Raw genomic sequence first — 25,475 nt, forward strand, 5'->3', positions numbered from 1 at the left:
AACATGGAGGAACCTGGAAGGCATTATGCTGAGTGAAATTAGTCAGATGCAAAAGGACAAATATTGTATAAGACCACTATTATAAGATCTTGAGAAATAGTATAAACCGAGAAGAACACATACTTTTGTGGTTAAGAGGTGGGGAGGGAGGGTGGGAGAAGGTTATTTACTGATTAGTTAGTAGATAAGAACTACTTTAGGTGAAGGGAAGGACAATACTCAATACACGGAAGGTCAGCTCGACTGGACAGGACCAAAAGCAAAGAAGTTTCCGGGATAAACTGAATGCTTCAAAGGTCAGTGGAGCAAGGGCGGGGGTTTGGGGACTATGGCTTAAGGGGACTTCTAAGTCAATTGGCAAAATAATTCTCTTATGAAAACATTCTGCACCCCACTTTGAAGTGTGGCATCTGGGGTCTTAAATGCTAACAAGCGGCCATCTAAGATGCGTCAATTGGTCTCAACCCACATGGATCAAAGGAGAATGAAGAACACCAAGGTCACACGATAACTATGAGCCCAAGAGACAGAAAGGGCCACATGAACCAGAGACTTACATCATCCTGAGACCAGAAGAACTAGATGGTGCCCAGCCACAACCGATGACTGCCCTGACAGCGAGCACAACAGAGAACCCCTGAGGGAGCAGGAGATCAGTGGGATGTAGACCCCAAATTCTCATAAAAAGATCAGACTTAATGGTCGAACTGAGACTAGAAGAATCCCAGCGGTCATGGTCCCCAAACCTTCTCTTGGCCCAGGACAGGAACCATTCCTGAAGACAACTCATCAGACGTGGAAGGGACTGGACAATGGGTTGGTGAGAGATGCTGATGAAGAGTGAGCTAATTGTTTCAGGTGGACACTTGAGACTGTGTTGGCATCTCCTGTCTGGAGGGAAGATGGGAGGATAGAGAGGGTTAGAAACTGGCAAAACGGTCACGAAAGGAGAGACTGGAAGGAGGGAGCGGGCTGACTCATTAGGGGGAGAGTAAGTGGGAGTATGGAGTAAGGTATATATAAGCTTATATGTGACAGACTGATTTGATTTGTAAACTTCCACTTAAAGCACAATAAAAATTATTAAAAAAAAAAGGTAGTGCAGGCCACACCCCAGGGAAACTCCCTTTACCTTGGATCAGGGAGGTGACCTGAGGAAGGGTGGTGTCACAATTCCACCCTAATCCTCTCAACATAAAATTACAATCACAAAATGGAGGGCAACCACACATGGCCTACGTTGATACACACATTTTTCGGGGGACATAATTCAATCCATGAGAGCAGGTTTTTTTTTTTTTTTTTGCAGTACCACTGGGTAGGTTCAAACCGCCAACCTTTAGGTTAGTAGTTGAGCACAAACCTTTTGTGCCACGTAGGGAACTTGCCTGACACATACCATGTTGCTGTGGAGTCAATTCCGACTCATAGCGACCCTATAGGACAGAGTAGAACTGCCCCATAGAGTTTCCAAGGAGCTCCTGGTGGATTCAAATTGCCAACCTTTTCGTTAGCAGCCATAGCACTTAACCACTATGCCACCAGTGTTTCCCGTCTGACACTTAGTAGGTACTTAATAAATGTTTACTAAATGAATGGATGTACATCAGTCTGATTAAGAATTAGTTTTCTAGATCTAGAGGCGTGGGTAGAAGCAGGTTCTTTTTTCTAAATGAAGGCGCCTTTAAATCTAAACAGAGACTTACAAAGAATACGTGAAGCACAAGTTATTTTTAATGTTGCTATAGATTGAATTGTGTCCCCCAAAAATGTGTGTCAACTTGTCTAGGTCATGATTCCCAGTATTGTTTGGTTGTTCACTATTTTGTGACCTGATGTGATTATTCTATGTGTTGTAAACCCTAACCCCTATGATGTTAATGAGGCAGGATTAGAGGCAGTTATATTAATAAGGTGGGACTCAACCTATAGGATTATGTTGTACCTTGAGTCAGTCTCTTTTGAAATATAACAGAGAGAATCAAGCAGAGAGGAGAGGAACCTTATGCCACCAAGAAAGAAATGCTGGGAGTGGGGCTAGTCCTTCGAACCCGGGGTCCCTGTACTGAGAAGCTCCTAGATGAGGGGAAAATTGATGACAAGGACTTTCCCACAGAACTAACAGAGAGAAAGCATTCCCCGGGAGCTGGTGCCCTGAATTCAGACTTCTAGCCTCCTAGACTGTGAAAGAATAAATTTTTGTTTATTAAAGCCATCCTCTTTGCTGTTTCTGTTACAGCAGCACTAGATAACAAAGACAATGTCATCATCCATTCTTCCAAGACCCAGTGGGAAAGAGAGGGAGAGAATCCCAAGCCAAAAAGAGAAGTGAATGGCTGTAGTGTTTCACCACCTAAGGAAGAGAAGAGTGGAAGGAGCCTGGGCTGCACTGTATCTGAGGTACCATTTATGTGGGCACTGTGGAAGCAACATTGACACTTTCCTCTGCTACAATTATGTATCAGCATGTATATGATCATATTCTACAATCGAGTCTTCCTTTGACATCTACAACCCAGGAGTTATTTGTTGACAAGGATGGTGGGGAGAGGGGCTGAGACATACAGTGAACTATCTTATATTCACTCCACTAACTTTGATGCAATAATGCGGTAAATGATCAGAGGTAGCCTTTGGAAAATTATATTTATTACAAAATTATTCAGTATAATGAAAGATTATTGAATATGATAGTATCTTATCCACCTAGAATAAACCTTTCTATTAATACGTTAGTTCCCCCCCAACACATATTCCTTTGGGATGGAGTAAAAGGTCATAGTGCCTTAACCTCTAGGTAGGTGATTGTGTGGGTCCATTAATCACCTTCTCAATATGAATGATTCTCTCTCTTCTCAGTCACTGCCTAGATTGCCACTGTGAATTGGATCTGGCACAATCATCTGCCTAGAAACTGGCCTTCAAGCATCATCACGAGAGCAAGGGACAGCATGCACTCTTGCTGTGGGAGCAGGTGGCATCAGGGTTAGGATTTTTCTTTTCCTTTGGAACCCTCCTGTGATTCATTTCCCTGTGTTTGTTGTTGTTCACACCCTTGCTATGATTGGCTATATGCAATTTAGCAAACCCTAATATGTTGATCCTAGAGATGATTACTGCACACACTAGCTCTGCCACCCATCCATCTGACTGCAGATCTTGTTGTTGTTGTTATTAGGTGCCGTTGAGTCGGTTCCAACTCATAGCGGCCCCCTGTACCACAGAACGAAACACTGCTCGGTCCTGCATCGCATCACAATCTTTGCTGTGCTTGAGCCCATTGCTGTAGCCACTGTGTTAATCCATCTGGCCTTCCTCTTTTTAGATGACCCTCCACTTCGCTAACCATGATGTCCTTCTCCAGGGACTTGCCCCTCCTGACAACATGTCCAAGGTATGTGAGAAGAAGTCTCACCATCCTCTCTTCTAAGGAGCATTCTGGCTGTACTTCTTCCAAGAAAGATTGCTCTTTCTCATGGAATTCCATGGTATATTCAATATTCTTTGCTGACACCATAATTCAAAGGCTTCAATTCTTCTTTGGTCTTATTCATTGTCCAGCTTTCACATGCACATGAGGCGACTGAAAATATCATGGCTTGGGTCAGGCGCACCTTAGTCCTCAAAATGACATCCTTGCTTTTCAACAGTTTAAAGGAGTCTTTTACAGAAGATTTGCCCAATATAAATCTCTAGGTCTTACATAAATGCAAATGAGGTAACTAATATTTGACAAGAAGCACTGCTGGTGCAGTGGTTAAAGGCTCGGTTGCTACCTGAAAAGTTGGTGGTTCTAGCCCATCAGTGGCTCTGTGGGAGAAAAGACCTGGTGATGTGCTCTTGTAAAAATTACAGCCTAGGGAACCCTATGGGGCAGTTCTACTCCTTCCTGTAGGATTGCTACAAGTCAGAATCGACTTGATGGCACACAACAACAATGACAATATTTTGACGCTAATAAGATGAGAGGTAGCCCTCACTGGAATGCAGGCAGCCCTGAGATGTTGGTATTGATAAGATGCTATGGATAGGAGTGGGACATAATTCATAAGCATGTATACTCTACAACTCACACCTTGGCTCTGTTACACTTAGAATACTTTACAACAGGCCCAAATCAATATCATAATCATAGCAAACGAGGCATGTTCTTTAACTGGTAGTGTCACAATGTACCCAGTCACTCAGGTCATATCAAACCCATTGCCATGGAGTTGATTCCAACTCAGAGAGGCCCTGTAGGACAGAGTAGAACTGCACCATAGTGTTTCCAAGGAGCAGCTGGTGGATTCAAACTGCCGACCTTTCGGTTAGTAGCCGAGCTCTTAACCGCTGTGCCATGGAGCTCCAGGTCATTTCAAGAGTCCCACAAATGCCCATAGCACATAATCTTGCCAAACCAAACCAGGAAGAGGCATACCTCCATCCGTTGCCTCTTTGTTGTAATTATTCCATGTAACTCTTCAGCTTACCATGTTCAGTGTCTATGAGTGTTCGTGACATCCTCTGTTATGTCTGTTCTGTTAGTTCTTTTTCCTAATGGCCCTTGAAATCCTTTGATGATGTTGTTGTAAATCTGCTCCATCTTTAAGTTCATTTGTCTCCCTTGAGGAAGTGAAAAGGTGTTATCATTCCTGTTGGCTCTACTGTTGGCAGATGCCTGTAAGATAAGGTTCTAAGTCTAGGCTGAGGCCCACAGGGTTTGTGTCTGGTGCTCTACTGTTACTGATACTTTTCTGATGGAGTCAATTTCCCCACTTGGGATCCCTTTGTCTGAGATTATATCTACCTTATCCAGGCAACCTGAGGGGGTCAGATGACTTTTACCTTCCATGAGAAACTGGACCATTGCTCTTTTTCTCATGACAGTTGTAGTTGGACTAATAGGATGTATTTTAGTTATTATAAAATGTTCTTGTATCCAATCATGTTTTGATCCAGATGGGATTTTCATCACCTTGGCAATCAGGTTGTGAAGTCAACTTATCGAGTTATGGTCAGTATATTCACAGGGAAAATGGGTGTATAGTGTCGAGATGATTAGAATGGTTACAATAATGTCTATCAGTTGTCATTATAAATATATATATTTTTAATTCTGGAAGAGCTAGCACAAGGCTGTTGCCTGAGATATTTAAGAGTTTCCAAGGGAATTTAGTCGCCCATGACTATCCATTTCATATTGGGGATGCCATTTACCCTGGCCTCCCACATGGTGGGCCTTAGTGGAGTAACAGATGTATACTCTCATGACCCCATAATCTTTAATATCTTTTAACTTGTTGAGAGGACTAATATTTTGGCTGTTTGAATAGCTCTAGGATGTCAGGAGGATAACTGTTTATTATGTAATTTAGACAACTTTTTCTGTCAGAATGCTCCTCTTTTTTCCATTTATTTCACCCCAAACCTGGATTTAGGTATTTTGTTAAGAGCCCATTAAGCCTTTTTACCATTTTTGCTGTTGCTGGTTTACGAGATGTGTGAAAATGTCATAAGATCCCTCTTATGGATTGAATTAGCTGGGCCATGATTCTCAGTATTGTGTGATTGCCCACAGTTTTATGTGATTTTCCTGTCTGTTGTAAATCCTATCACTATGATGTAATAACATGGATTAGCGGATTATATTGATGAGGTGTACAAGAGTAGGTAGTGTCTTAAGACAATCTCTTTTGACATATAAAAGATAGAAGTGAACAGAGAGACATGGGAACCTCCTACTACCAAGAAAGCAGTGCTGGGAGCAGAGCGCATCCTTTGGACCTGAGGTTCCTACACTGAAATGCTCCCAGACCAAGGAAAGACTGATGACAAGGACCTTCCTCCAGAGCCGGCAGAGAGAGAAAGTCTTCCCCTGGACCCGGCACCCTGAATTCAGACTTCTAGCCTACTGGACTGTGAGACAATAAACTTCTCTTTGTTAAAGCCATCCACTTATGGTATTTCTGTTATAGCAGCACTAGATAACGAAGACAAGCCCCTTCTCAACTGTGGATTGAACCTAAACACCATGTTTGGCTGTTGGGGGCATAAGCCCATTCCTTCCAAAAAGGGGTACTTCCTAAGGGTTCTGGGTAGAAGCAGACAAAGGTGGGCTCTTTAAGCCTTCTGGGCTTTGCTAGTGTTTTTCCTTCTGTCTGGAACACTGCTGACCCTCTCCTTACCTGGTTAGTTACTTACCTGGCTAGGTTCTATTCAGACTTCAGATTTCGGCTCAGACAATTCCTGGTCTGGGAAGGCAGACTGTTTCCCCCTTTTTAGTTATATGACATTGCTATACTTTGCTGTGCCTCAGTCTCCTCATCTATAAAATGAGGATGATAATAGTATCTACCTCATGGCACTATTGTGAATACATGAAAATAGTCCCTGGCAAACAGTAAGCACTCAATAAGTTAATATGATTAATTTATCATTAAAGATAATTTTTTAATACTAATTTATTATTAAGTGATTTTATTAATAATCATTACTTTTATTAATAATCGTTAATTTTATTATTCCTTGGCTTTCCTGGATACCCTAGTGGTATAGTGGTTAATAGCTACAGCAGCTAACCAAAAAGTCAGCAGTTCGAATTCAGCAGGCACTCCTTGGAGGAAACCCTATGGGGCAGTTCTACTCTGTCCTATAGGGTCGCTATGAGTTGGAATTGACTCAACAGCAGTGGGTTTGGTTTTTTTTTGTTGTTTGGTTTTCCTGCTCCAGATGGGGTTGGGATCCCTCCTCTTTGTCCCCATTGCCCTAGCTTTTATAATGTTAAATGATACTTTAAGTTTGCTTGTCTGCGAGGCTCTGAGCTGCTTAAAGGCAGAAGGATCCAGTTCCTAGAGCAGGGCAGGGACCTTCAGGATTCAAGGTCAAAGTGGGATGGCATAACAGGAAGAGAATGGGACTCGGAGCCCCATGCAAATTGTCAGTTCAGGCTCTGCCTCCCACTTGCTGGGTGACCTTGAACAAGTCTCCCAATCTCTATGAACTGATTTCCTCATCTGTAAAAGATGATTATACCACCCTCAGGGCTTTTCTGGAGTGAAGGTATTCAAAGCACCAGGCTTGGAGTTGGTGTCACTTAATAGTTTCTTACTAGTAACTTATCAAATACTTGTTGCCTGAAAGAATGTGACATATGAGATGTGACATCTTTAATGCAAAAACATCAGCCCAAAAGGAAAGAGCCCTTAGAGGTGATCCCATCTCGCTGTCCCATTTTATAGAACAACGATTCTGCAACCCAAGGCCACATCCATTAGGTGAAGCAATCGTCCCTCTCTGCAGTGACTTGAAGGAGCCCTGGGGGCTCAGTGAGAAAGCAGTCGGCTGCTAACCAAAAGGATGGGGGTTTGAACCTACCAGCTGCTCTGTGGGAGAAAGATGTGACAGTCTACTTCCATAAGGATTTACAGCCTTGGAAACCCTATGCAGTAGTTCTCTGTCCTATAGGGTCGCTGTGAGTAGGAATCGACTGCAGTGGGCCAACTTGAACAGGGAGCAAAGAGACCACAGAGGCCTCAGCCCAGAGGTGCTGAGTGCTTGCATTCTTGGGTGGAGCCAGTGGCATCACTAGGGCTGGTGTCACCCAGTGTGGTAACTCAAGTTGTCACGCCCCCGTGGACCACCTTCTGTCCCAGACCATTAAGAATCCTTAGTAATGTTTTTTATATGAATGTTACTGGTAAATCGTATTTCTCGTATATCACCCCTTGTTTTCCTTTAACTGCTACTTCATTCTCAAAAAGTTATTGACGTAGGTTCACAAATACTATTAACCACGATATTGTAGCTAAATACCAGAAAATTTAACAAAATCGCCAATTATAAAAACACCGGCAGCAACGAAAACAGCAGCCTGTGCTTGTAGCATGCAGACGAAACCACATGAGTGATTCGAAGGGTCGTTGTAATTGGGTAATAGTGACAGCTCTGACTGGAGCACGTTAGAAGGTTCAAAAAGTAAATTAGCATAGAGTTTTAGCCTTGTAGGTATGTTGATACCTGTTAGCTGGGCTTACCAAAAAAAAAAAAAAAAGTCTTTTTGTTGTCATAACTAACTACAGCGGTATTTTAATGGACATTTTGGTGTCACCCCCTCTGACGGTGTCACCCGGTGTGGTCCGCACTCCTTGCACCTCCCTACTGACACCACTAGGTGGGGCCTTAAGTTGAGAGGTGGCCTACAGCCTCCTAGGTGGCTGTTTCTAGGATGCAGGGCAGGGTTCCTCACTCTCATGTTGGCTTTGACTGCCCCCTAGTGGAAATTTTTCTCCCAAACGGGTACCTGCTGAATTTCCCAGGAGATCACTTGGGGCACTGTTCCAAATGCCCACTGTCCCATAGCTCTGTCCTTGGCCTTTTCCTCTTTCCCTATCTCACTCTCGTGGCAATCTCGCCCTGTCTCATGGCTTTACGTACCATCCATGTGCTGACCACTCCAGCAATTATGTCCCAAGTCTAGATTCCCTCCTAAACTCTGGTGAGGTGAAGGAGAAATCAGAGTGAAAAGGGACAGCACTTTGAACAGATTGTGGTTAAAATACCTTTTGTAAATTTTATAAAGACATGTAATTCCACGCAAGTGAGGGATCTTAAAGCTTAAGCTTCATGAGCTTCATGGTAAATCCACACCCCCAACCCCCAGCTGAGGGCCGATCTGAGTCCTTGGAAGTCCCTAAATGACCAGAAGAAGGCAGCCATGGGACACTGTGGGAGAAGAGCACTCCAAGCAGAGGGAACTGAGTACGCAAAGTCCCCGGGGCAGGAATACTTCAAGTTAATAGTGGAGCCGACTCCTGTTCCAGTGCTCCTTCACAACTTGCTGCCTCTCTAGGCCCTCAGAGAGGCTCTCTTGGTGTCTTCCGTCTCCCTCAAGCTCAGTTCCTAAGGTGCCAACTTGTCTAGGAAGGCCACAGCTGCCGAGACTGTGGGTCCGCCTCCCGGAAGCCCTGTTGCTGAACAGGACCTGAGTTTCCTGGTTTCCACCTGGCAGGGGGCAAGCAGACATCCTCTCTGCTTTTTCTCCCCAGGCTCCAGCCCCAGCCCCAAATCTCCATGGCAACCTCCAGCCACAACCCTGACCTGAAGGAGGATCTGGAGTGGGGAGTACAAGACCATTGTGAAGAGACCAGAGGAGGTGGTGGACTTGCCTCCCCTGCTCCTTGTGCCCTGAGGGCCTTCTCCCCTGGCCCGGTGAGGCCCCCAAAGACCCCAAGCTGGAGATTCTGCAGGTGTTTCCTGTTGCTAGGCACAGCATGGCCTGGATGAAGGTCTATCTCCTGCAGCTGCCCCAGAGGCTGCTCCTGCTGGGGGCAGCTGCCGTAACCACGTCTGCCCTGGAGACGGGTGAGTATGAGGGGGCTTGGCCAGGGCAGGCAGGAGACTTGGGTCCCCATCACTCTTAGAGACTGCCACTTCCCCAGTCATCACTCACTCCAATGGGCTGGGACTCCTTGAGTTGGGGGAGCCCAGGAAACCCTGTGCCTGGTTTTGCTTGATGCCACCAAACTCACCCTAAGCTCCTCTGGAAGCCTGGAGCAGCAAGTCACCTAGAAGCAGCGGCCTGGGAGTAGGTGGGACACCCCTCAGGGCTGGCAATGGGAAATATTGTGGACTTTGGAGTCAGACAGCCCGTGTTCATGCATTTACTCTGCCTATTCCAACACAGGGAACCCTGGTAGCGTAGTAGTTAAGTACTACAGCTGCTAATCAAAGGGCTGGCAGTTCAAATCCACCAGGCGCTCCTTGGAAGCTCTATGGGGCAATTCTACTCTGTCCTACAGGGTCGCTATGAGTTGGAAACGACTTGACAGCACTGGGTTAGGTTTGGTTTTTGGCTTCCTGCATTTGTACCCCCGAAACGGTTCTTTAGCCTAAGTTTCAGTTTCTTCAGTTGTAAAATTGGAACCATTGTGGGCCTAATTATTATTACGTATATAACCCAAACCAAACCCACTGCCATCAAGTCGATTCTGGCTCATAGCGGCCCTGTAGGATGGAGTAGAACTGCCCCATAGGGTTTCCAAGGCTGTAAATCTTTACTGAAGCAGACTGCCACATCTTCCTCCCACAGAGCGGCTCGTGGGTTCGAACCCCTGACGTTTTGGTTAGCAGCTGAATGTTTTAGCTTCTGTGCCACCAGGGCTCCTTATTTTAAGTGTATATAGCATGAGATAAACCACACAAGACACTTAGGACAGTGCCTGGAACATAGAAGGTGCTCGTTTTGCTCATTATGTAAACCCCGTCCCTATACCCTGAAAATGCTCCCACATCCTGAGCCCCGATGGAGAACTTCCTTCCTGAGAAGCCACATCCTTGCTGCCCTCAGCCACCCACTGGTGCCCCTGCCATGTACCAGGAAACCCACCTCGTCTTTTCTTTCTGTCCTTAAAAAATCAAAGCTAGTCTGAGCATTTATCTCATTTAATCCTCCCAACAGTGAGGATGCTTTGGGCTGTAATAGATGCCGAAACCGGGGCTTAAACCATAAGGACATTTATTACTTCACTTAAAAAGAGTGGCCTTAGGTTGTTTCAGAGATGGTTAATTCCATGTCTCAATCACGGCAGGGCTTCTCTGTAATTCTCATGACCTCAGGCTTACAAACTAGCTGCTGCAGCTCTGAGCATCACATCGTCATTCAACAGCTTTCAGCAGCAGAAAGAAAAAGGGGCTGCTCACCATAGTTCTCCTTCTTTTTCATCAGGAATGAAAACTTTTCCAGAAACCCCCAGCAGATCTCTCATTAAATCTCATTTGCCAGAACCAGGTCACATGCCAATTCCTAAATCTATCCGGTATAATTAGGATTACAAGGTTTGGTTTACACCAGTCGCCAAGGGAGCTGGGTTCATTGCTTCCTGAGAGCTGAGGGAATCAGGAATCTTTTAACCAGAAGAAATGGAATGGTTGTCAGGTGGGCAGGTACCAACTGTGTCTGCCTCATCCTTGAATAAGATGATAGTAATAACGAACGTTTCTATAACACTCATTAAGTGTCAGGCACTGGCCTAAGCAGCCTTTTAGTTGCAGTCCCAAAATCTAAAAAGCTCTGAAAACTAAAATTTGTCCTTAAGTAATTAATTGGCAATATCTGACCTGCACTGAGAGAAGGCTTTTTATTGCTTTTATTTGCCTGGTTTAGATAGAATGGTCATACAATTGCTCTAAAAATATGAATGTGTTTGAGCACGAAGGAGTGCTGCAGACTCCACTTGGGGCTGGAACATAATATACTGCATATCATCTTAACCATTCTAAAATCCAGAAAATTCTGAAACACATCCTAGGTTTTGAATAAGGGGTTGTGGACTTGAATTAAATCATTTAATCCTCACAAAAATCTGAGACTGGCACTATTGCTTAATCATTCCATCTTACTGATGAGAAAACTGAGGCTCAGAGGGGGTAAGTGACTGGCTTAGGGTCATACAGCTAGCAGGGGGCAGAACCAGGCTTGGAACCAGGTCACCTGGCTCCACAGTCCCTTTTTTCCTGCAGCGGACCTGGTGAACCTCTGCAGGCAGAAGTGGCAGGGGGACGGGCTGCTGTTGTGCTCGCATCCTGCCTCCCGCAGGTTCTATTTCGTGGCCCAGGACACTGACTGCGGGCTCTGGTGGTGGGCAGAGGCCCCCAGCAACAGGGTCAGGTTCCAGTTGTGCTTTTTCCTGGTCTACATCATGATTCCTGCGTTCCCAGTGCCTCTGGAATCCCTGGCCTCCAACACCTCCTGCCCAGAGTGGGATCCAGGCGCTCCTGGCTCCTACCTGCAGTTCTACAAGGGCCCATCGGGGGTGCCCTGGCCCCTGGGGCCCCCTGTCTGCGGCCTGACCATCCCCGCCCCAGTGGCATCCTCTGGATCCTCCATGGGCCTGCGCCTTGTCACTAGAGGCTGCCAGCCTCGAGTGAACTTCGTGGGTGAAGTCACCTCTTTCTGGTTGGGTGGGTCGGGGTGAAGGCCAAGATGGAAGATCAAGGCTGGGGGCAAATGCAGGCCGTGGAGCCTGGTTGCACCAAGAAGGGCCCAGCCCCATGGCTGCTGTGCTAATAGAGAGAGAGGTGGGGAGGGAAACTAGGAGGTCATGAGAGGTGGGGTCAGAGGGTCACAGCAAGGGACATTCCAAACCCAAAGAACCAACTCCATAAATCTGGCACAGGTGGATATGTATGCCGGACTGCCCTACCAGCCCTTGGCACACACACATTTGGGTATGCCTCTTACTCACACACACACACGCACCTCACACACATATACTTCCCACAGTAACATCTACACATTCACAACCGCCGCACACACACACCTCACTAACATATACCCCGCACATTCACACACAACTCACACCCACCTCGCACACCCACATACACCTCCCATAATACACACACTGCATGCATACCTCACACACTTACATCCTGCAACAGTCACACACCTCACAAACATACTCAACACACACAGCACATACCTCACACACCCACACATTTCACACACTGCACACTCACACACAATTCACATCACATGCTTCACACACAACACACCTTGCACACTCACACACACACACTTATGTTCATATACTGGCTCCTTTGTCTGGAGTGAGGCCTTCAGATGTCTGCAGGGGGGAGCAGTCAGAACTCTTGAGGCTGTAAGTAACAGAAACCGACTCAAGCAATGAAAGGGACCTCTCAGAGTTGATATTAACAATAATCGTTTAACAAGTATTGGCTTTGATCCTTTGCATGCTGGAGCTAATCTGTTCCTCGCAGCAACTCGGCCCTGCTGATAGCCTCATATTTGTAGATGGGAAACAGGCTCAGGGAGGTTAAGTGACATGCCCAGGCTCTCCCTGCTCATAGGTGAAGCAGCTGGGCTTAACGCTAGAGTATGTCCTCCCGGTCAAATTGAGCTCAAGGCTGTAGGCCCAACGGGTTCCCCTGGACTGGAGCACCTTGCTGATGTCACAGCAGAGGATGTCTCCAGTGATGGCAAGCAGATGAACTGCCAAAGCCCAGCAGATTCCCAAAACAGGAAGCGCTATCACGATCTCTGGCATAATATTCAGACTGGACAATTCAGCATGGACTTGTGAGCACTTCAAGACAAGAACGTGGGGTCTGTGAGAGCCAACACACATTCAGCAAGAGCTAGACCTTGCCATGCCTGGCCCTGGACGGCCCTTTAACACCCAAGCTGGTCGGAGAGCGCCCCCATGCCATCTTATTTGTCAAGTTCCACCTTCTTTCTTCCTTGCGTATGCACGTGGTCTGAATTTTGCGCGTGGTCTGAATTTTGGATTTGAGGCTCTCTCTCTCTCTTCCCTATTGAAGTCTCTGGCTCTGGAATGAGCTACGTGACATGTGCATCTTAAATCATGTGGCCATGATCGATGGTGCCTGGGGTCCCCTTTCTGGTTCCTGTTAGCCGTAGCAGGCCGTTTCTTTTTCTGTCACTTTGCAAACAGTTCTCACTGGCTGATTGGAAATTAGCCCACGGGCGTTGTCCTCCTCCCTCCCTGGGGTCTGTCCTCCTTTGAGGTGCAGCTGTCAGCCAGGGAGGCAAAGAATGTTGCAGCTACTCCATGGTTTTAGCAGGACTGAGCTCCAGACAGAAGGGGGCAGTGGTGAAGCCTTATCCTGACTCTGGCTTCCTTCAGTCCATTTTTTGGTCTGAATCAGGAAACTTTCGTTTTGCATCCTCGGATCATACACACATTTGAAGTTGTTCACACCTGCAAGCACACCCTGCTCACATATGACTCTCCATACATTCCCACACTAATGTTTGGGTTTTCTCCCTGACAGACATTCACTCTGACTCCTGAGCACTTCCTACAGAGCATTAGCTTTCATTTACAAATGAAAGGAACCCAACTCAAACTGGTTTAAGCCAAGGGAGATCTTGGGGTAGGGGGATCCTAAACTTGGATACTAATGGGTGGATTCTGGCATTGTTGGATCCAGGAGCTCGAATAATGTCACAGAATGGGATACTAGATAAGCACACGTGTCTGCCGTACTCTGCACACCATGTCATATAATTCTTTTACCTGGGTGCACATTCATTCATTTAATGAATGTTAATTGAGCACCAGCTATGTGCCAGGCACTGTTCTGGGCTCTAGGGATATAGCAGCAAACAAAACAGAAGTCCCTGCCCTCTTGGAGCTGACATTCGAGGGGGAGGTAGACCTTAAGCAAATAAGCAAGTAAATATGTAGTCTGCAGAAGGTGGTAAGTGCCGTAGAGGAACCCAAGCCAGGGAAAGGAGGGTAAGAGTAGTGGCATGTGTTGAACGGATGCTGTCCTTATAGGGAGGTCGGGGAGGCCTTCCAGATAAGGTGACGTTTGAGTGGAGGTCTTAGGGAATGAGCATGCAGTAACCTTAGGGAAGAGAAATCCAGGCAGAGTTCACGGCAAGAGGTGAGTTCTAAGTGAGGATTTGCTGAGAGTATTTAAGTTTACTGGGATTTCTAGATTTTCCATTGCCCTTTATAGAAACTTAGGGTGCATGTGCACACACATGCAAACACACACATACACAGTGTTTATGAGCACAGACTACAGAACCAGCCTGTCTGAGACTGAATTCACCTTCCGCTGCTTAGATATGAGCTGTGTGGCCTTGGTGAACAGCCCTAACGTCTCTGTTCCTCAGTTTTCTCATCTGTAAAATGAGGTTAAGAATAGTACTTACCCCACTGGGTTGTTGTGAAGACTAAATGAGCTGGGATGTGAAGTGTTTAAAGTCAATAAATGTCAGCCATGATCATCATCGTCGTGACCCTACACCTCTCTCCCCGTGAAACACGCATCCATACTCTTGTCGGCACGCACAAGATAACAAGCCCCCTCCTGCTCACACCTCCCACATGCCTCATTGTGTCACAGGCCCTGCCCAGGGTCCTCACCCCAGGCCTCCCCTCTTGGTCCCAGGATTCTGTGGTGGCTACTTCCGCCGTTGGAACGGCAGATGCATCCCCCCAAGTCTGGTGTGTGACCGCTGGGACATAGACAACTGTGGCGATGGCAGTGACCGGGCCTCCCAGCCACCAGCCAGCTGTAGAGGTTAGTGACCTATGTGGCTTGAGCCCCACTGAGCAGCTGGGATGTCTAGCCTTTATTCTCCTTCCTGGCGGGTAGGGTCTCAGTGAGGAGGCAGGAGGCAGGTGCATAAGCCTCCTCAACAGACCGGGGAGACTAAGGTGAAAATGTGGCTGTAGGGACTCGGGTTAGACCAGTGGATTAAGGATCAGAGAATGTTAGAGCTAGTACAATGCTAGAGATTATCCAATCCAGCTGTTTTCAAATGATATTTTAGTGGTGGGAATTTTCCCTAAATGGAACATTGCGCAGAGAGACCCAAGACAGCAAAAGAAGAGATACTGGGTTTAACTGGGGTGGGGCTCTAAGCCCTGGCTCATTGATGGCCCCCTGAACGCCCCGAGTATTGTCTTCAAGGCATATATATATATATATATATATACACATACAGGTATACATACTGATTTTTTTTCATTGTGGTAAAAAAAATATATATATAACAAAACATTGACCATTTCAACATTTCATACATACAATTCAGTGACATTAATTACGTTCATCATATTGCACGACTATGTGAATTATTTCAAATACAAGAATTAGCACAAAGCCAATTCCTATGAGGCAGAGGTCAAATATATCTCAGGCTTCCAATTCTCCAAGCTGCAGTACCATTCCATCTCTGACATTGGCCGCTCCCCCTCCCCTTAGCACTTGTGAAAAATAGTGGGGCAGGGGCATCTGAACTCCTCCAACTTCACGAGGGGAAGGAGAGTCAAGATCAACAGCCCAAGGCTGATTCCTATGAGGCAGAGGTCAACCATACCTCCTCTCTCCAAACTTTTTACCAATCCTGACAGCAGCCGTCCCCACCATGGCACTCTCTACTTCTCTGCTGAGTTTGACAATTCATTGCAATGGCCACACAGAACTCACAGACCATACTCACAGTTATGGGGTTTATTAGGGAAGCAACATGTTACAGTTCAGGATCAGGAACAACTCAGGATACAGTTCTTTGATCAGAACAGCCTCTTCTCAGCTGTGCCCACAGGCAGGCCTCTCTCTCTGGCCTTCCACCCCTCTCTCGGCCCCTCGGTCCCTCTGCCCAACCTCTGCCCTGCTTGGGCAAGTATTACAAAACTCTTTAGCTCCACTAGTAAGTGTCCAGAGGCAGGAGTGAATTAACCAGTAAGCAAGGTATGCACAGGCTTACATTAAGCATGAAACATGTGGTGAAACCCATGTGAAATTTTGCACTACAGATTAGTAAGTAAACACAAGTAAGCCCATGCATACCTTGCTTTTTGGGTAATCCTTCCCTGCCTGGGGGCACCCCACTTTGTCAAAGGCACTCAGCTCTGTCACTTCATGGGTTGGTAAGCCTGGCTCTGCTAACAAGTGCCCAGAGGCATCCCACTCCACCAGAAAGCCTCTTGTCAGAAGGTGCTTAGCTCTCATGCTCTGTTGGTTGGCACACCCACTGTAATCACCTTGCTCTGTGGGCCAGGAACCCCACTGTGCTGTCATGCACTGGTCTCCTGATGCTATTTCTCTGCTGCTACTTCTCACCATCTTGCGCGGTCTCTGGTGTTACAGCTCTCTCCCTCTCTGTGTCTCCTGGGTCTAGGAGGTTCTCAGTGCAAGGACGCCAGTCCAAAGGACATGCTCTGCTTCCCTCTCTTCTTGGTGGTAATGATTACTCCCTGTCCACCTCGGGGTTGGCTCATTTTAAGCCTAGTGGGATGGCAAAACTGACTAAATTCCCTCATTAAGGTTTCATACACTTTATTTGCATGATTCCATCCCCACAAAGGTGCCACGCACCTTATCTGCATTATTAGCCAACTACCCAATCCCCTTGGTGGGCAAGTAGAGTCCCACCCAGTCATTTGGTGGGAGTTACAAGACCCTGGTGACAAAGGCCATATAAAAGTGATTCATTGCACTGTAGCACACTTCCCTCCCCTGAGTGGGTTTGGCAATTCACTGCAACATCTTATGGAACTCATAAATTGTACTTACAGTAAAGTGGCTTATTAAGGAAATGACAGGGTCCAACTCAGGATCAGGGTTAACAGACTACAACTCAGGATCAGGATCAGGATCAGGATCAGGATCAGGATCAGGATCAGGATCAGGATCAGGATCAGGATCAGGAAGCATATAGCAAAGTCAGGAAGGTGGACCCGAAGTGAAGGGTACATCACACAGTTCTTCAGTACAGGAGAGCCCAATCAACTTCTCTCAGCCATGCGAAAAAACAGGCCCTTCTTTCTGCCTTGCACACCCCCTCTCAGTCATGCAGGCCTCCTCTTTGCCATGCACACCCCCTCTCAGCCGTGCAGGCCTCCTCTTGGCCATGCACACCCCCTCTCAGCCATGCACATCCCCTCTCAGCCATGCAGGCCTCCTCTTGGCCATGCACGGCCCCTCTCAGCCATGCATGCCCCCTCTCAGCCGTGCAGGCTTCCTCTCGGCCATGCATGCCCCCTCTCAGCCATGCACACCGCCTCTCAGCCATGCAGGCCTCCTCTTGGCCATGCATGCCCCCTCTCAGCCATGCATATGCCCTCTCAGCTGTGCTGGCCTCTCTGCCTTCGGCCTCTCTGCCATCGGCCTCTCCGTTGCTTAAGGACCGAGCTCATAGCCAGTGTAGCAGCTTTGTTCAGCTCTCTTAGGTGCACTCCTAGCAGCAGGTTTCTGCCATTACCACTGACGTCCACTGCAGGGCCCCTTCTGGGCCTGTTGCCACTGGCTCTGTCACAGGGCCCCTTCCAGACCTCTCACTATCTTCAGTGTTACAGCTCTTAACCTGTGTTACTGCTCATTTAGGAGGTTCCTCACCTCCTCTCTCTCTGCTTCTTTTTTCTTCTCTCTTTTTGCCTCTCCTACCTTTTCTCCTTTTCCTCTCTCTGAAACCTCTGTGGGATTGGCTAAATTTATAAGCAAAATTCTTGTTAATTTCAAGACATGACCCTCCCAGCAGGGCCATAAACTGACTGATCCTCTCAGTGGATCATAGTCACTTCATTTGCACAGTCTATAGTATATTGACCAATCCCTGCAAGGTGTGTAAAATAGACCAATCACAGGGCAGGCTGCAGCACCCGCCCAGACAAAAAATATCAAACCCTCATGTTGTTTATAGCTTACCCAGGAACCTGGACAAAAGTAACAAACCCTCTGGGGTAGAAAACTAGGGCAAAGGTAACTCCCCAGGGTATAGGGGAAAAATCTCTCAAGCTGTTTTTCCAAAGAACCAAGAAAAGAGGTCACATAAAGGAACTCATTTCACCACAGCAACCATCATCACTATTTCAAAATTTTCCCATCACCCTTATCAGAAACCCAGGAACTCGGTGTCTCAAGCATACTTTGAAAATCATTGATCCAATCCAACTCCCAAACTTTACAGATGGTGAAACTGAGGCCTAGAGGAGAGAAATGACTTGCCCGAGGTCACAATGTCAGCAAGTAGCATAAGCAGGAATGACTTCTGTGGACAAGTGGGACAAGGATATCCTTCCTAAGGGTCTGGAGATGTCCCACCCACCCATCAGGATGAGACTGAGGCAGGGTTGCCATGCATAGGTGAACAGTTTATTCACTGCAAAAAGGCACCTGTCTTTGCATACCAAGCACGAGTATGGTGTTAGGGTTGGGGACAACACATCTGCCCAAAGAAGGGTTATCTTTTTTCACTCAAAGTTTCCATGGGCTTATTTAAACCCTGTACCTGCTGGGCTGTGGCTGCCTAGATTGGGTGCCATTTTCCAATTTGTATAAAGGTGCTACATAGACTAATAGCAGGCCTGGCTGGAAGTGGGAAGGGTGGTCAGGGGAATAGATAAACTGACCTCCAGCGACCTCCTTTAACCTGAGGATCAGGGTGAGGGGAAGTCACGGCCTGGAGCTGGCAGAGGACAGATGGGAGCTGGGGAAAGGGTGGCACTGGGGAGGGGGTGTAAGCTCTGGGAAGGCTGCAGCCTTGTTGGTCTTCCACCTCTGTGTCCCCAGTCAGCACCTGGCACGTGCCCACAAAGCAGGTTCTCAACAAACAGCACATGTCGAATGGAAGACTCTGGACTGGATGTCAGCTGCGCCTTGGAATTGCTGCCTAACTTGTTGCCTCCATTGTTTCCTCCATGAAGGGTCTTCCAGGGTCAAATAATGTTTCTTCCAAAGCTCCATAAAACTGACAAGAGGTTAGAAATCTTACAGGATGGAGGCAGAGGACCTGGGATGTCCTAAGACGCTGGTGTGGTGGAAAGAGGGTGGGCTTTGGAGATGGACAAGCCTGACTTCAAACCCCTGTTCTACCCCTTTCTAATAATGAGCCTTGGGCCCTGGGTACTCACCTCTCTTCATCCATGCCCATCTCCTGAAACTTCTACCTGTTACTGGGGATGAACTGTGTGCCCACCTCTGAAGCCAGTCCCTCCGTGTGTGCACTTACCCTATTCCCTCTTGCCTACCCAAGGACCACACTCCTTCTGGTTCTCCTATACCATGAAACCTGGATCACTGCCATCCGCAGGCCAATATGTTGTCATTTCTGCCATCAAAACAGCAACATCAGAGAATTCTTGATGCCTCTACCTCCTCCAGCTACCACCCCATTTCTCTGCCCTTTTATAGCAAAAATCCTTGAAAGAACAGTCTAGGTCAACTGTGTCCAGTTTCTCCCCTCCCAGCCTCTCTTGAATCCACTCCAAACAGGCATTTGCACCCACCAGCCACTGAGACTGCTCTTGTCAAGGTCACCAGGGACCTCCACATTGCTGAACCCAAAGGCCTGTACTCAGTGCTTATCTGACCTGGCCTCCCAGCAGCATTGGACGAGCTTCATCGCTCCCTCCTCCTCCCAGGACCCCACAAGTCACACTTTCTCAGTCTCCTTTGCCAGTTCCTCTTTATTTCCTGGAATCTCCAGGTGGCATGAATGATTAAGTGCTCAACGAGCTCAAAGGTTGGTGGTTTGAACCCACCCAGAGGTACCTCGGAAGACAGGCCTGGTGATCTGCTTCCAAATGGTCACAGCCTTGAAAACCCCATGGAGCAGTTCCACTCTGCACACATGGGGCCGCCAGGAGTCAGAATGGACTCTACGGCACACAGCAGCATTATCTCCCTGACTCACGCACGGCACCTTGAAGCATCATCCCAAGGCTCAGTTCCTCAGGCCTTGTCTCTGTCCACACTCATTCTCTTGGCGACCTCATCTACTTGCGAACAATGTGCCCTTGACTCTGGCTCCGCATCACCAGCTGGACTTGTCCTTGAGCTCTAGTTGCATGACTGTCTCTCTTCTCGACAACTCCACATGGATGTGTAGGTGGCTGGCACCTCAAACTGAACTTGCAGAAGCTCAACTCCTGACCCCTCTCCCCACCCTGCACCTGGGCAGCCCTCCCCTTCTCACTAAGTGGCAACTTGAGATCCCAGTGGCTCAGGCCCAAAGCTGTTTAGAGTCACCCTTCAGGCCTTTTTTTCTCTCACAGCCCATCTAGAGGCCATTCACAGTCCTTCCGGTCCTCATCGGACTCTGCCACTTCTCATGCCTGCTCGGCCCATCTTCGGTTCTGAGCCACCACCATCTCTTGTCTGGGTTGTTGCAGTAACTTCCAAACTGGTCTCCTCCCTTCTGCCCTTTGCCCTACTGTGTATTCTTCCCAGGACAGCCCAGAGGAGCCTCTTTTCCTTCCTGCTTTCCTTCCTTTCTTCTTTCTCTCTCCTTCCTTCTTCTTCCCTCCCTCCCTTCCGCCCTCTCTCATACACACACTCTCTCCCCTGCCCTCCCTCCCTCCTGTTTTTTAACTTTTAATAGACTTTCTTTTTTTACAGCAGTTTCAGATTTACAGAAAAACTGAGAAGACACTATAGAAAGTCCCCAATCTACCCTGTACCCAGTTTCCTCTATTAACATCTTGTGTTCATATAATACATTTGTTACAATCAATGAACTGATACTGATACATTCTTTTTCTTTAATAATTTATCTTTGTTGTTGTTGAGAATATACACAGCACGATATACACCAATTCAACATTTTCTACACGCGTTGTTCAGCGTCGTGGATTACATTTATTGATGCATTATTATTAACCAAAGAGGGCATAGCGGTTCAGAATTCTTGCCTTCCATGTGGGAGACTCAGGTTTGCTCTCCAGCCAGTGGACCTCAGTTCAGTCACCAACCATCGGTAGAGGCTTACATGTTGCTATGATGCTGAGCAAGTTTCAGTGGAGCTTAGACACCAAGACGGACTGGTGATCTACTTTTGAAAATCAGCCACCGAAAGCCCTATGGGCAGCATTTTGTTCCATGGTGCGTGGGGCTGACTTGATGGCAGCTAACAACAATGACAATTACCAAACTAAAGTTCAGCCCTCTAAGAGCTGAACAGAAGATTTCAAAGGGCGGCTCGAGAAGACAAAGTATTATGGTGACATGTGCAGAGACCTGGAGATAGAAAACCAAAAAGAAAGAGCATGCTCGGGGTTCCTCAAGCTGAAAGAACTGAAGGAAAAATTCAAACCTCGAGTTGCAATATTGAAGGTTCTATGGGCAAAAAAATTGAATGACGCAGGAAGCATCAAAAGAAGGTGGAAGGAATACACAGAGTCACTGTGCCAAAAAGAATTGGTTGGCATTCAACCACTTCAGGAGGTAGCATATGATCAGGAACCGGTGGTACTGGAGGAAGAGGCCCAAGCTGCACTGAAGGCATGGGTAAAAAACAAGACTCCAGGAATTGACAGAATACCAACTGAGATGTTTCAACAAACGGATGCAGCGCTGGAAGTGCTCACTCCTATATGCCAAGAAATTTGGAAGACAGCTACCTGGCCAGCCGACTGGAAGAGATCCATATTTGTACCCATTCCACAGAAAGGTGGTCCAACAGAATGCAGAAATTATTGAACGATATCATTGACATCACACGCAAGTAAAATTTTGCTGAAGATCATTCAAAAGCACTTGCAGCAGTACATTGACAGGGAACTGCCAGAAATTCAAGCCAGATTCAGAAGAGGAGGTAGAACAAGGGATATCGTTGCTGATGTCAGATGGATCCTGGCTGAAAGCAGAGAGTACCAGAAAGATGTTTACCTGTGTTTTATTGACTCTGCAAAGGCATTCGACTGTGTGGGTCATAACAAATTATGGATAACATTGCGAGGAATGGGGATTCCAGAACACTTAATTGTGCTCATGAGGAACCTGTACATAGGATCCTCATGAATAGAAACCATTGTTTGAATAGATCAAGCAGAACAAGTGAATACTGCCTGGTTTAAAATGAGGAAAGACGTGTGTCAGGGTAGTATCCTTTCACCATACTTATTCAATCTGTATGCTGAGCAAATAATCCGAGAAGCTGGACTATACGAAGAAGGACAGGGCATCAGGATTGCAGGACGACTCATTAACAACCTGTGTTATGCAGATGACACAACCCTGCCTGCTGAAAGTGAAGAGGACTTGAAGCACTTACTGATGAAGATCAAAGACTATTGCCTTCAGTATGGATTACACCTCAACATAAAGAAAACGAAAATCCTCACGGCTGGACCAATAAGCAACATCATGATAAACAGAGAAAATATTGACGTTGTCAAGGATTTCATTTTACTTGGATCCACAATCAACACCCATGGAAGCAGCAGTCAAGAAATCAAAAGACGCGTTGCATTGGGCAAATGTGCTGCAAAAGACCTCTTTAAAGTGTTCAAAAGCAAAGATGTCATTTTGAGGACTAAGGTGCACCTGACCCAAGCCACGGTGTTTTCAATCACCTCATATGTATGTGAAAGCTGGACAATGAATAAGGAAGACTGAAGAAGAATTGATGCCTTTGAATCATAATTACTGAATAATTATAAGAATATTGAATATACCGTGGACTGCCAGAAGAGCAGACAAATTTGTCTTGGAGGAAGTACAGCCAGAATGCTCATTAGAAGCAAGAATGGCAAGACCTCATCCCACATATTTTGGACATGTTACCAGGAGGGATCAGTCCCTGGAGAAGAACATCTTGCTGGGTAGAGTAGAAGGTTAGTGAAAAAGAGGAAGGCTCTCAACGAGATGCGGCTGCAACAAGGGGCTCAAGCATAACAACAATTGTGAGAATGGCACAGCACCGGGCAGTGCTTTGTTCTGCTGTACATAGAGTCACTAGGAGTCAGAACAAACTCGATGGCACCTAACAACAACAACAACAACAATATCCATTATCTATTCCAGGCTCACATCCAGGATATCAGGTTACATTTACTTATCATGTTTCTTTAGGCTCCTCTTGGCTGCGGCAGTTTCTCAGACCTTCCTTGTTTTTGATGACCTTGACAGTTTTGAGAAGTTCTGGTCAGGTGTTTTGTAGGATCCTTCATTACTGGACTTCGTCTGATGTTTCCCCTCACTATAAGACTGATGTTATGGGTTTTGGGGAGGAAGAACACAGAGGTAAAGTGCCACTTTGATCACATACAAGGGTACATACTATCAACATGATTTGTGACTGCTGCTGTTGACCTTGATCGCCTGACTGAGGTAGTGTTTGTCAGGTTTCTTCACTTCAAACTTAATCACTCTCCCCCCTTGCCATACTGTACAATTTGGAAGGAAGTCACCATGCACAGCCCACAAGTAAGGACTGGGGAGTCTAGGGTAGCCTTTGAAAAATCAGTTTGGCTGATGTCACTCCCATGCTCAAAACCCCTCTGCTGAGCCCCCAACTCACTCAGCAAAAGCAAAGCTTCACAGTGCCCCAGGGGCCCTGCACCGCCTGGCTTTGTCACCTCCCACTTGCCTTCTTGCCCCCTTGGCTCGACTCCAAGGGCCCCCTCACAGTTCCTCCAGCCAAGGTGCTGCCTCTTGGGCTTTGCCATCCTCACTTCTAAGACTGATTGTTCTTTTGGCAGTCCAGACGCATGCATAAGTTGGATAATGAAAAAGGAAGACAGGGGAAGTGATGCATTTGAACTGTGGCGTTGGTGAGGACTATCGAATATACCATGAACTGCCATTTGACACGATATATTAATTTTTCTATCTTGCCAGTCTCCCAGTACTAAAATGCCAGTCTCATGAAGACATTTTTGTCTATTTTGTGCACTACTGTATCCTCCAGTCCCTAGAGCAATGTCTAGAGTGTAGTAGGCATTTGAGAAACACTAGTCAAAGGAGTGGAAGAATGACCTCCATGCCTCAGTTTCTTTATCTGTAAAATGTGGATGACATGCTTACCTTTCAGAGTTGTCACAGACCTGGAGTGTGATTCTATAGGTAAAGGGTCCAGCACAGAGCACAGTGCTTGGTGCACAGAAATCGCTCAGCACGTGTACATCCTCCTTCCCTTCCTCCCAGCAGCTTGTGTGCATCTTGAGAAGTAGCTCTGTTCATAAACCCTGGGTCCTAAAGCTACACCGTGTGAGTTCAAGTCCTCCCCTATCACTTCCAGCCGTGTGAACTTGGAAGAGACTTATTTCTCTTATCTTTAAAATGGGGATATTAATAACTACAGCCTCAGAGAGGGGGTGTGAGGATTAAAAAAGACATGAATGCCCCAGAAGGGGAAGCTCTCAGTGTTAGCTCTGTCATGTCCCACTGCAGGTCCTACCCCCATGTCCAGCCAGGTCTAGAGCACCGACAGTGACGTCCCCCAGCCCATGACTCTCTCTCTCCCCAGCTCTTGGATCTGCAGGCCCCCTCCGGACTGCCGCTGAGAGGACTACCCCTGCAGGCCAGGATCCTGCTCTCCAGGGTGCAGCATCAAAAGGTAGACAGATGGCTCTTCGTTACTCCTGTGCCCTGCTCCTCCTGCCAAGATCATGTGTCCCTCTCTGGGCATGAGGATGGGAGCAGCATGTCCAGGCTGGCGCCCGAGTGAGCTTTCTTTCTTTCTGCAGGGCCCTGGCTACGGAAGGTGGCACTGGCCTCCTTACTGCTCCTGGCCTCCACTGGCCTCCTCATTGGCCTCCTCTGATGCTGCTGCTCTCCCAGCCAGCTGGCCTGGTGGGCTGGGGCCCGGGGACTCTGTCTGAGCTTCAGTGCAGCCTGCACCATCTGCTATGCATGTCCCGGCCGGGTTGCCCCTGGGGGACCGCAGCCAAGCAGGCCAGCTGTCCAGGGTCAGGAAGGCCATCCCTAGAGAAGCTGCAGGTGTTAGAGGAGAGAGTGGGCTCTGGGGCAGACAGTCCCTGAGCTCTAAAGCCCTCTTAGGTGGGTCACTTAATCCTCTGAGACTCAGTCTGCTCCTCTGGAAAACGAGATGATTCCTGCCTCACAGGGTTGCTGTGAGGGCCACAGAAGTAACCTGGTACACAGTAGGCAGCCCTGCAGCTTGGGTAGTGGCTGGCACGGTTAGTGAAGGGCAGGACTGGCACGCCAAGGTCAGGCTGTGGGGGCCTCATTAGCCTGAAGCTGCTTTGCTTCCC

At 47.3% G+C, this 25,475-nt stretch overlaps 1 protein-coding gene across 1 annotated transcript; it reads left to right on the plus strand.

The window, feature by feature from the left end:
• The first annotated feature begins 9,096 nt into the window (after positions 1-9,096).
• Positions 9,097-25,428, plus strand: LDLRAD2 (low density lipoprotein receptor class A domain containing 2). Its single transcript, XM_049878203.1, is given in 6 exon segments — positions 9,097-9,342; positions 11,500-11,940; positions 14,923-15,054; positions 24,652-24,713; positions 24,715-24,817; positions 24,948-25,428. Coding segments are annotated over 6 exon segments (906 nt in total). The 5' UTR covers positions 9,097-9,251; the 3' UTR covers positions 25,025-25,428.
• The last annotated feature ends 47 nt before the right edge of the window (positions 25,429-25,475 follow it).

The sequence above is a fragment of the Elephas maximus genome, chromosome 3, assembly GCF_024166365.1.
Source record: "Elephas maximus indicus isolate mEleMax1 chromosome 3, mEleMax1 primary haplotype, whole genome shotgun sequence".
NCBI lineage: Eukaryota > Metazoa > Chordata > Mammalia > Proboscidea > Elephantidae > Elephas > Elephas maximus.